General features: G+C 41.5%; 1 protein-coding gene across 1 annotated transcript; it reads right to left on the bottom strand.

Annotated features, from left to right (window-relative positions):
• Window positions 1–3,480: 3,480 nt before the first annotated feature.
• LOC139692389 (G-protein coupled receptor Mth2-like) lies at window positions 3,481–11,800 on the bottom strand. The gene is made up of 5 exons (XM_071590554.1): window positions 11,671–11,800; window positions 10,744–10,822; window positions 9,103–9,287; window positions 5,445–5,619; window positions 3,481–4,399 (listed from the first exon to the last, which is right to left on the bottom strand). Exons 1-5 carry the CDS (start codon window positions 11,771–11,773, stop codon window positions 4,183–4,185), a joined length of 759 nt encoding a protein of 252 aa, XP_071446655.1. The 5' UTR covers window positions 11,774–11,800; the 3' UTR covers window positions 3,481–4,182.
• Between the last annotated feature and the right edge of the window lie 945 nt (window positions 11,801–12,745).

Raw genomic sequence — 12,745 nt, 5'->3', positions numbered from 1 at the left:
GCCTTATTCTTCTTCTTGGTCAATATAAATTAATGCATTAGTATTAATAAGTTATAATTTTACCGAAATATATATGTAATGGTCGCAGATATGCATTATTTATAGGAGAATCTATTGGGGTTGAAAGGTATTAGATACATGCGCAACTCTGCGGACACAGAACAGTGGCTGGGTCGTGAGCGTGGCGCATTAATTGATTCCTGCATTTGGAAATGCTACTTAATGTTACGAGTTTCAGTGCAGATATCGCACCCATATAGCTTTCAAAAATAAAATTTCATCCTTCGGACATTTCACTTGCTTTCGGTTTTCAGTTATTTCCCATGGTAAACAATTTTTTGGCGATGTAAAAATTCCGTTACTCAATCGTTAACTAAGAACCTCTATTTCCTTTTTATAGCCTATCATAAGCATTTGGTAATATTATAAAATAATTTGCTACACATTCAGTGAGTTGATATTTGAAATATCTGGGGTTAAATATGATAAACGAGTTACAACCCGCGAAGTTTTTGAAAAGACACAAAAGAATCTTTATTTAGTTTTTATTCATTTAAAAATATTCCTTATTACATCATGAAATGAAAATTACTAAGAAGTTAAGCGATTTGGAACTCTTTCGCGTAACAGAAAATATTGACACTCCGAACTACTTTTTTCGAAAGTCAGGCTGCTAGGTTTGACGTAAAACAAACTCGTTTCATACAAGTAGTAAAACAAGGGCCAGGAAGGATCTGGATCTATTACTTTTAGTTCATTTTTATGCTTTGGATTTTCAGAAGGTAGATTAGTCCGTCCGGTCGGGTCGGAAAAGTTTCCAGTATTGCCACGGCCTAAATAGAATTATTCTAAAAAGGTTTTTGAAGTCCACGATCCCCATTACTCCCCCTGCATCTTTTGCGTACCTAATCAGTTTTGGACCGCGTCACTACTCGGAAAAAATGCCGGTAATTGCGTAAAGTTAAGCACCGAGAGCGAAAGGCAAAGAGAAATAAATATTTTACTTTTTAAATTTACCTTTATATTACCGTTCTTCAACGCACAAAAATTTATTAATTGTTTTGAATAGTTCACTTTTCATAAATTAAATCCAAACCAAGCCTAAATAAAGTACTCTCGTGAATCCTTGGAGGCAGTAGCTTAGCATGCAGTGAGCGTGAAAGAATCACCAGCAAATTATATTCCAAAAACTTATTTGAACAAATAATGCAATTTCTTTTCTCAATGAGAATAAGGATGCAGAATTACAAAATGGGAAAAGGTGAAAAATACCTACCAAAAAACAGGCACCAATCAAGTCCAACTTTCAGGGAGTACAAGATGGCAAACAAAGAGATGAGGTCAGCCGTGATAAGGCTGAATAAGTGAGACAGTAACATCTTCCCATGCAGGTTCCTCAGCTCTGGTATGCACGCATAAACGAGGAAAGCGGCCGCAAATGACAGGCACGCGACCGTTCTTCCGAAGGGGTACGTCAGGAGGAAACTCCTGACACCGAACCACAGGGAGTAGGAGTTCTGGCACGCCCAGGGGTGATCCTCGTACTCGCCGATCGCCATCACGCAGTACTTGTCCCCGCCTCCCACCAACTCCCCAAGGGACAGGGTATCGCACCCCTCCCCTTGCGACCGGCACCCTTTTCCGATGAGCTCCCCTCCCTGGAGGACCGAATACAGGCCCCCAGGGTGGGACGACTCCCCGAAGAGTGCCACGCTCCCCTTCTCCCGCAGCAGCAGGGATAAGGAAGAGCCGTCGTCCAGGCTCTTGGGACAGAACACGTCGTCCAGGACGCACTTGGTGCCCCACTTCTTCGCCTCCTCGGCCGGGCAGCACCTTCGCAGGCACGGGATCCCGGCCTCGCACGGACAGCCCCAGTACTCGTAGACGCCCCCATCGTTGTCCCACGCCGTCTCCCAGAACGTCCCGTTGGGGTACGAGACCTCGGCCAGGGGATCCCAGACGCTGCCGTTCTCGGCGGGGCTGGCCGAGTCCGGGAGGCGGACGCTCAACTCGAACGGGCAGGGTGTCGGGTAGTCCGGATGCGGTTCGGCGGCGCAGGGGGCATGGCGAGCCAGTTGGGTGCAGACGAGGAGGGCGAAGATCGAAGCCGCGGGGGACATGGTGCGACTGTTGCACGGGTGACTCTCTCGTCGGGAAGTCTTTCGAGTTACAGCGTGAGATATTTGCTCAAGGATGGATGCTATCAAAAGGAAGTGGCCCGCCAAAATTTTTATACAGCCACTGCGTCGGATATACGCGTAGTACTCGCGGTCGGCTCTGGCGGTTGGTGACTGACTGTTCCTTCCTTCACCGCGTCTATTTAGGAAAGATATTCGAGGGTTTGAGTCATCATTTCCTCTTAGAGGCCTTGCCTAGAATGTCATTACCATTTCTCCAAAAAATGCTGTCGTAGTTATTAGTGCCATGCAGAGTAGTAGTAGCGTAGTAGTGCCATGCAGAATATTTATGCGTGAAAGTAGCCGAAGTACCATGACGGAAGGGAATAGACGACGCAGCTGAAAACAAAACTGTGATCGTTAAATCATGGGGTGATTAGCAAATGATAAAACTTGTAATAATAGTTTGTAAACTGATTTCCTACCTTTGAAGTTTATCTGTTAGATTCCACACTAAACTGTGATTATCAGACAAATTGGTTGCCTTTTGGAGAACAAGATAGCCGGCTTGGCAGATGAACCCAGGTTGGGGTCGTGAACGTTAATTTATTGAGAATTCTGCAGGAATGGCAATCCAATGGGTAGAGCGCTGAGATTTTGTAGACCTGAGTGTCCGGGTGCAATTCCCAGTGACTTTTAATGTGGACAGATTCACACAGGCTGGGTGATTTTCGCGTATCAGAACTCTCTGGGAAAGGAATTGACCTGCCCCACCCCAATGTATGAATTCCACATTACGGTGGGTGAGTAGCTTAGCATAGTAGCAGGTGAGTTATACCCTATCAAACTGACCTGCCGGTTGATTACTGTTGTGGTATCTAGTTCTAGTTGCGGTTTCAGACAATTATTCCATGTATTTCAATTATTCCATGTATCCGTCAATGGCCAACAGAGGTTGGCCATTGACGGATAAATTCGCTGCAAATAAACCGACCCTGGGTGTGCATTTCTGTCGAGGAGGAAATAATAAGTTCCACACAACTAGGCATGATTGATCTAACAATGAGTCATGGTGGACTCTGGAGTCATGTCCCAATAACTAAGGGATATGTCGAGGTGATGTCAAGGAAACAATGTCTTTCAATTTTGCATAGAGTTCGTGATCAGGTAATTTATACTCATCGCTGAATAGTCGAGGATATTTGAGGATTACGGTGTGGGAGGAGATCTTTGAAATCTAGGAGTCTGGATGGAAATAAAAAATTGAATTCGTAAATAATACAAAATATCCATTTATTGTTCAATCATTAACATAAAGCTCCACTCAGTATTGTATCACTCGATTGTATGACATAGCAAATAATACATGTGCCCCATTAAAAAGTGTACTTCACCAGGAATATTTATGATTAAGAAGTGAAAATCTTAATTACTTGAAGAAATTCCTCCAGAGTTGAGGTAACATCGCAAATCTCTTTTTTGTTTTTAGAACTCTGTAAAACCAAGTCAACTCTGCCGAGCCACTTAAAATTACGATTGAGAAAGTCTAAAATACATCAACTAATAGAATATATTTAAGAGGATCCCACTTCTTACGATATTTACATGCTTGGTCACAGAACTGGCATATGAAAATGCACCAGCGATACAATGCGAATTCAAATGAAATCTTGAGTTATGAGATAGATTACTGAGCAGTAAAGAACCCACCCTAGTCAGTTTACAACGTTACCAGTAGTCGTTGTAGGTTGAATTTTCCAAGAGATACCCACACATCAAAGACCTGATGCATTTACTGAGTCAACACGAAAACGAAAGGAACTAATTAATACAAAATTTCCAAATCCCATGCTTTGAAATAACAAATACTTATCACAAAATAAGAAAGAAATATTGTTTTCTCAATTCCTTCTTTCTGAAGACAGAAGTTTTTGCTTACTCAGAGGGGTATTTCTGATCCATAATTTTGGGTGGTCGATTATTGATTCAGCATCACATGAATTTTTCTCTATCACAGTTAGAATGATCACCTATTGTTCATCTGACTCAGCAAGCCACCTCAGCACTAGTCCTCCAGCCACGAGCACCGGCATAGTTTTCTCTTTAGGTGAGAAATGATATCGTCTTTCCACACGAATATGACAAAGGTAAGGAAGCCGTTAACACCCTCCGTGTAATCGGTTAGCGGCAGTAGCTTATTGGAGTGGAACAAGAGTCGAAAACCTACTTCGATAGCCCGTAGAAATCCCATCATCAACAGCAGTTTCACGTACATGTCGAACCTGCAACATACACGAGCTATTAATAAAAATTACAGAACTAATCAGTCACATTTAAGGAGTCATGAACTCATATTAGGGTGAGCAATTGATTTTACAATTAGGTTAAGAGTTAAGGACTTCTATATGCAGAGAATTAAGGTAAATCTGAATTTTTACTTAGATGTTCAACTTGATATCCTGAGCAACACGTCCAAACTGAAATATTGGAAAGTTTGACTTGTAATGGTCCCAAATTCAAGAAAAATGTTTTCTAGACGAAATTGTCAAAAGTGTGGCTGTTTTGTGATTGGTTAGCATACGTGTCGAATCTTGCCGAAAAAAAATTGAATGTTTTTGCAAAGCTGACAAAATATCTCATTACTCAGAAATGAATGGAGGATGATATAAATATTGAAGGGTAAATTTTATTTCCGATTCATTTGAATATATGATTTTCATCCTTGTAGGACTATCACTTATGGCGTTATTGCAATGAAAATGTTAGCATACACGCTGGGCACGGGGTATGCGGCGCTGCCACTTGAGAAAGGACGGTACAAAACTGTTTTAATTTCTTTGAAGGAATTATTGCTCTGTATTTATCTAGTAATATTTTATATGGACATTTGCTGACTTCAACACTATATGGAGAAGAATGAAACGTCAGTTGTGGCTAATTCTAAATCCTTTGCAATATGATTTTTTGTGACTAAGGTGTCTTTTTCTGTACGGCAATGGATGCATTCAGTTTTCATACGCATAAAAAGCATATTATTTAATGTCACTATGCAAAATTTCGGGAACCATGTGACTTCAGATCCCGAAACAAAGGAGACACCGGCACGGAAAAGTCGAGGACTTCAGTCATGTTGTCCATGACGTCAAGTTAAACAACTAAGCGAAATTAGGTTCGTAACTTTTTTCTGCAGTTACGGCCCCAAATGAGCTAAAATTCCTGGATTACATCGAGGATTCTTTGGAACGTGACATTTCTTCAAATGATTTGATGAATGAAAGAAAAGGAAGTTCTGATGGGATCTGAAGTGAGTTCATAAATTCTCCCTACCTTTGTTTGTTCTGTTTCACGACCTCCATTTCCATGACACTTTCACGGTTCTCCAAGATGGCAGTCTCCTTCTTAAGCTTGTATATCTTGATTGCCGTAAGGATGAAGAGAATTACGTTGGAACCGAGGAGTAATGATGTAAATCCTAAGAAGTACAGCACCGCCGCGACATCAACTGCGAAAATAAAACATAAGGGCGGGGGTCTTAGTCAACTCCGAAATTTAGGCGAATTCACTTGCTGTTATTTTTTATTTCTATTATTATTATTGTAGAATTACGTTGCAATTAGGCGATTTAACTATCTTTCTAAAACAGGTACCAACATCTCGAATTATTTCCATATTCTTATGGCATCACGAGTAGCAATAGATTATTGGTTTGCAGTTGCGGCAAAAGGCATGAGAAAGGTGAGATGTAAAAGTACGCAGCCAGACAGGAAGAAAGGACCGCCTAGGGAAAATACTGGAATACTTTATCATGAGGGAGGCAGAGTGCACGCGAGAATCATTGAAACGACATTTAACGACAAATACTCTGTCATATTGACGATGCAAAACACTCGTTAGTTTTTGCACCAATAATTCATATAAACTAATCGTAGTTTTGACAGCATCAATTTAAAGGTGAACTCGATCTTGGCAGTATAAATTAATGAAGAAATCTTAGTCAGTTTACTTAAAATATTGGCGTGAAAACACTGCCGCTTCGAAGACAGCAATGTGAATTTGGACTATTTGCACCAAGTCACGTCTGAGTCCCTATCCCATTCTGGAAATTTCCACGACATTATGTCATCGTGGGCCATTATGTCTAAAAAGTCGTCATCATATCGATGGTGGGTGAAGTACAAGTATATACTTGTTCTGTGTCATAATTGAGCGATGATTTAATGTTTGATGACAGGCGAAAACGTCAACATGGGAAATAGCGAAGGAAATGAAACTCAGAATGGAAAATGAAATCGAAAAAGACTATCTGGATGCAAGAATGGATATCATAAATATATCAAAGGTAAATATGTACGAAGGAATCGACATGACCGTGCCAATTAATAAGGGTCAAAACATAAAGATAGCAAATTTGAATGATATCATTCGTTAGACATTCGTCCGAGAGAAAATCAAGCCATCATATTTCGAACGTCCTGGCAGCAACTCATTCCCAGAACGAAGCGGAAATTTCGAAATGCTCGGGGGGTTATGACTAATTGGAGATAATGCATATTTATTTTCATGTAAACATTTCTTAGAAGCTGCGTGGGCCGTGTCTTGAATTATCTGAAAACCTAAATGCAATTCAGCGCTGGCGCAACGCATGAAAATTGAAGTTGATGAAATTTATAGTGACCCCTGATCGCTTAATGTATACAAAAATACTGATATAGCAAGTGCTAATCAATTAAATATTTTGGCTTTACCCTTACCAACGACATCTCTTAAGAAAAATAGGTAAAAAGGAAATATGCGGGCAATCTAGAATATAATTAGGATATCTTCAAGGAGTGCTGGAAATGTGTAAAGAGAGAGAGCATAACAGGAATGTTATCTTAGGCTGGTTAGACCTCATTAACAATATGTTGCTGGTTTATCGGAGGAATCCGGTTTTATTTCCGAATTAGATTGTGTGCAGCCAAGAGGAGCTATATAGTATGTTCCGGCCTCAGCTTATTGCCGGCCTCGGTGACGGCGGGGTAAGGTCCTCGTCTGCCAATCCGCGGGTCGCGGGTACTATTCCCGCCTGGATGGGTTTCCCTCTACCCAGGGCTTGGGTGTTTTTAATCGTATTCATTGTTATTACTGTTAATATTCCGATGTAAAGGCCAAATAGTGCTGTTTTCGGACTAAGGCTAAATAAATATATATTTCTTAACCATATTTGTAATAAATTTGGTAGCATATCTAAATTGTTAAATCAAGAGGTTGGACATCACTCATATAGCAAAGGTTACGTTACAGCCAAATTTCTATCCCCTTAATTTCAATATTGCGTCATTAAATCTGAGCTATTATTATGATTATTATTAGATTTTTATCGATGAAGGTAGGTTTCGAACTGCGGTAATCTTCTTTGTCACTTCTATTGAAGCACAACCCAGGATCATACTCTACAACAAGCCCCTCTTCAACTCCATGTATGTACTTCATTCCTCCCTTCTTTCCGTCCAACATCCCTATCTCATCCCTACCCCATCCTCGCTTGCCTAACACTCTCCCTTCGATCACAGTCCTCAAAATGTCATTGCCAATCAAAAACCTCTGCATCCATTTTTCCTGTCTCCTTTGGATTTCTACCGAAAGTCCCCTCCCCTCACTCCACCGTGCATAGCTCTTTCTCATTTGCTTTTCTTTCTGTACACGTCACACTTTCCATCATTCTCTGCATCCACATTCCAAAAGTCTCCAACCTACACTTTTCAACTTGCTTCAACGATCATGTTTCCGCACGATACAAAATCACGTTCCATAGCAAAATATTAACGATTCCATTCCCAACATCCGTAGTTAACGTCCCTGTTACCATTTCTCGCCTTTTGAAAGCTTCTTCATCTAACGCAATGCTTCGTCTTATGTCCCAACTACTCTTAACAGTTTGGTGAAGAACACTTCCGAGATGGATAAACTGTTCCATCTGCAATAAAAGTTTATGATATCCTATTTTATTATTTAAATTAGCCTTTCTCTTTATCTAAAACCCCATACACTATGTTTTGTTTACATTTATTCTCGTTCCATACGTGCCACACTGACTTTCCAATTCGTTTAACAATGCTTGCAATCTAGGCTGAATGGTTGACAAGATGAAACCAGTAAAATCTCCTGGTTTAACGGATTCCTCACTGACTTTTATTCTTATCTCCACTTCTTCCCATGCCATTTCCTCCTCAGACGATGATCGTTGAAGGCAGGTGATGGACAGATAATCGACACCCCTCTTCCAAACACTACGCTACATCCGCCAAACACGCCTGAGCATTCTGAGATACTTACAAGTTGCGGATAAGTCGCCCATCTACTTCTACGTTCTGTAATTCATTGATTAATTCTACCCAATCCAGTCTATCGAACGCCTTCTCGAAATATAGGAAATGCCAAATACATCCTGATTTAATTCTATTTTCCTCTCTATTAGTGACCTCATTACTGCTTTGGCATCACACGTGCCTCTCCCTCCCTTTCCTTAACCCAAATTCAGCATTCTCCAAGTAATCATTTTCCCTGCTCGCCATCCTCTTATTGATGATCCTGAGAGCCACTTTAGCTGCACGCGAAATCAAACTAATTGTTTTTTAGTTCTCACATATGGCTGACGTTCCATTTTTTGGGATGGTATCTAGCTCCGATCTGACAAAATTATCCGGTAAAATTCCTTCCTCATAAATGCTGCGTAAACTTCCAGCCAAACCCATCTTCCTTCCACGTTTTCCTAAACCTCTGAGTAGTTCAGCGGGGATGTGTTCTATCCCCACAGCCTTATTTGGCTTCAATTTCCTTAATGCCCACAGTTGAAATTATGATTATTCTCGGCAGCACCGCTTAAGGTGTCATCAGATCTCAAAAACCCTTCCACCACTCCTAGTTTGTAGTCTATGAGGAGGGAATCAATGCCCAACAAATCCCTCAGAGCTTCGAAACGAGTTCACATATTTACGTCACTCACCATAGAACCAGCAAATGTTGATCCTGAAGTCGGGCTTGATGATGTTGAGTGGTAATCCAGGCAACAATTCCAATGTCACCGACACGGCGAGGATGAGGAAGGGAACTCCCCACGCGTAGATGGAGTAGAGTAGCATTTTCTTTGTCTCCTTGGCCGGTCGCATGATTTTGAGGGGGCCAACGCTCCTGCGGAAGACAATGGTGCGTCAATCGAGCATCACAAGATACGACCCAACGAGAGACCAGAGTTTCTCGAGTAATAGTGATCATCGGTGGCGGCTTTCCGAGGAAGTTTAAAATATCTTCAATCTAGAAACCGTTGAGGGTGGCTAGACATTACTCAATTATCAATTGCGCGTCATGAGATAAATGGGGATGATATTAATCGGACACTATTTAGTCTTTTAATGATTTAATTATTCAAGGTTTAAATTTAGCGCTTGACATGGGAAAAGAAAGGAGGTTATTTAATCTTTCGAAATATTGTCAAAAGTAAAGAAGTAACCTGTTATTAATTCCACACTAACTTAATGGCTTTCTATAAAATTTCGAAATATATTTCGCTTTTGGTGATAGCTTCGAACGGACAGAATATATCGCCAATCGATGGAATTTACAAAATTGATTTTAATCCATTCCCATCTCTAATACAGGTATCTGTATAGTGAAAAATCTGATTATGTTAAAACCCGCTATCAAAAAAATTTCTATGCCTGATGATGACAGTATGTTTTGAAACAGGGTTGTGAAATGAAAAGATATTGGTGGAAATGGGTGCAAAGTCATTTTTGCCCAATACCCTACCGGTTAACAAGTTGGGCTCAGGAAAATAATTCTATCCTTATATGCCGTTAGCGCATTGCCCTTAGAGGGTTTTCCGTCTTTATCTTGATGGCTGTTATCCCGACACCCCCTGCCATACTCCATTATGCCTTTCGTGTAATTTTTTGCGTGTATCGGAGATTTACCCAAGGATATTACAAATAGGAAACGAGGTTTTTGGTCTGATTATCAGGACCTGCGTATGCTTGTAGCTGTAGACATAATTATTATGGCACGCACCAAATTATATTGGTATATTCGACCGCTGGTAAAAATTAAGAGAGATAGGTACCGTCACTGACATATTCAAGGACTTGTTCATCTATCACATGATACAAAATCATAATAGCCTGTCAAACCCTAAAGCCTTGAAAAAGAGAATTATCTTGAACACTATAATTTAATAAAATAGTCAAGCACAGCAATATTGCATGATTTACAAGGAATGTACGCATGTGCGCGAGCATGTTTGCATATGAGCTGACCTATATTCGAGATTATTAATGAATTAATAGTCATGCAGGCCAATTATTTCATTAATAATCTCGAATAATTAGTTCATTAATGATAATGCATGCAGCATGGCTGTTACCGTAATACCCCCTCCCCCACCTAACGCCCTCTCGACGGGGTATGTGCATGTAGATTTAGATGTAGATCACATAATAATACAACACAATGGGGGCTTGTGAATGCACCACTATGAAAGTGGAAGTAAGTCGTTTGTAATGCCATTATTACTTCTTTATTTTTTTGTGCAAACAGTCGACTTTGGCTTATTACGTTAAGACAGGAAAAAGCAACTAAAAAAGAAACTAACCTGAACGTGGAGAAAATATCGAAGCATATGATGTTCAGCCAAAAGAAGGTCGTGAGGAAGAAGAACTGAATGGCGAAACCTGAAAAGGGAGATAAAATTAACGACTTTTTGTCTTCAGTAGTCGATCATTGTAAGGGTTACATGTTTCCAATCGATTAGTACAAAATAACGTCGAATGTATTATGTTATCTTTAACTTATACGAGTTATATTTGGAATAGTAGGCTAAACTGAAAGATGATCAATAATAATAAGAAAGGACGAAAACTCTAGCTTAAATTTTAACGAGAAAATGTTTTTCATTCTTTGATCTACATATTAGGTGAGGTTTTCTTTTTTCATGAATACACATAATTATCCTAAGCGAATATTTTTTCTTCGCAATAATGAAAAAACTCGAAAAAATATCATAAATTCTAGGGAGTAACAAACGATTATGAAGTCAACTTCGGAAAATAAGTGAGAAAACATTCGTACTGGTATCAGAAACAACTACTACTATTATTCGGAATAGTTCAGAAGGACGCTCTTTAGCTGATGAATTTCAAATATATAAATTTTTAAAAATACACATTAGTAAAGCTAATTTTCGCAAAGCTGTAGGCTTTATTAAAGGAATGTTCAAACGGTATTTCAGCGGCGAAGGAACAAAAGTTAAAACATTTTCTTCGGAAAAAGGGACAAAACGAGGAATGAGGTATTTTAAGCACTTCAGTTGACAAAATACTTCATGACTTTTTAATGTCTCTTAGGCGCCTTTAGCAAAGCAAATTAGTATCATTAAATATTGTCGGTTTAGACATTTTTAACTTCCTTTACGTGTCTGATTGGGATATTGAATTCCAAATAACATGTTAAACGATCAATGCTTTCAAAATGCCACCTTCATTCGCCATTAATATTCGTTGATTACGTCAAATATTCTTACCGAAAAATAAACACCAATCCAGACCCACGCGCAGGGAGTTTACGATGGCAATCAGAGAGATGAGATCCCCCATGAACAGAGCGAAGAGATGCGACAGCAACATCTTCCCGTGCAGGTTCCGTAGCTCAGGGATACTCACATAAACGAGGAATGCGGCCGCGAAAGACACGCATGCCAAAGTTCTACCCGCGGGATACGCCAGGTTATATCTATGGGAACCGAACCACAGGGAGTAGGAGTTCTGGCACGCCCAGGGGTGATCCTCGTACTCGCCGATCGCCACTACGCAGTACTTGCCCCCGCCTCCCACCAACTCCCTCAAGGACAGGGTGTCGCACCCCTCCCCTTGCGACCGGCACCCTTTTCCGATGAGTTCCCCTCCCTGGAGGACCGAATACAGGCCCCCAGGGTGGGACGACTCCCCGAAGAGTGCCACGCTCCCCTTCTCCCGCAGCAGCAGGGATAAGGAAGAGCCGTCGTCCAGGCTCTTGGGACAGAACACGTCGTCCAGGACGCACTGGGTGCCCCACTTCTTCGCCTCCTCGGCCGGGCAGCACCTCCGCAGGCACGGGATCCCGGCCTCGCACGGACAGCCCCAGTACTCGTAGACGCCCCCATCGTTGTCCCACGCCGTCTCCCACAACGTCCCGTTGGGGTACGAGACCTCGGCCAGGGGATCCCAGACGCTGCCGTTCTCGGCGGGGCTGGCCGAGTCCGGGAGGCGGACGCTCAACTCGAACGGGCAGGGTGTCGGGTAGTCCGGATGCGGTTCGGCGGCGCAGGAGGCATGGCGAGCCAGTTGGGTGCAGACGAGGAGGGCGAAGGTCGATACCGCGGGGGACATGGCGCGACTGTTGCACGGATGGCTCTGTCGTCGGGAAGTACGTACATGAGCACTCATCGCTATCTCACGGTTACTTGGGTCATGAGGTTCGTTTCCCAGGATGCGGTCATGCACCTCTTCCGGGATATCGAACGGAAGTCCTTATTGTCAGGAGGAGAAATGACTTCATTCCTTTTTTCCGTATTTACAAGTCCGACTTGGGGAAAATTCCTGCGCCTTAATGTAATCACT

Source organism: Hetaerina americana, unplaced genomic scaffold (genome assembly GCF_022747635.1).
Source record: "Hetaerina americana unplaced genomic scaffold, ioHetAmer1.1.p SCAF_4, whole genome shotgun sequence".
Classification (NCBI taxonomy): domain Eukaryota; kingdom Metazoa; phylum Arthropoda; class Insecta; order Odonata; family Calopterygidae; genus Hetaerina; species Hetaerina americana.
Note: the sequence above shows the minus strand (reverse complement) of the source record. Positions and strands in the feature narration are given on the sequence as shown.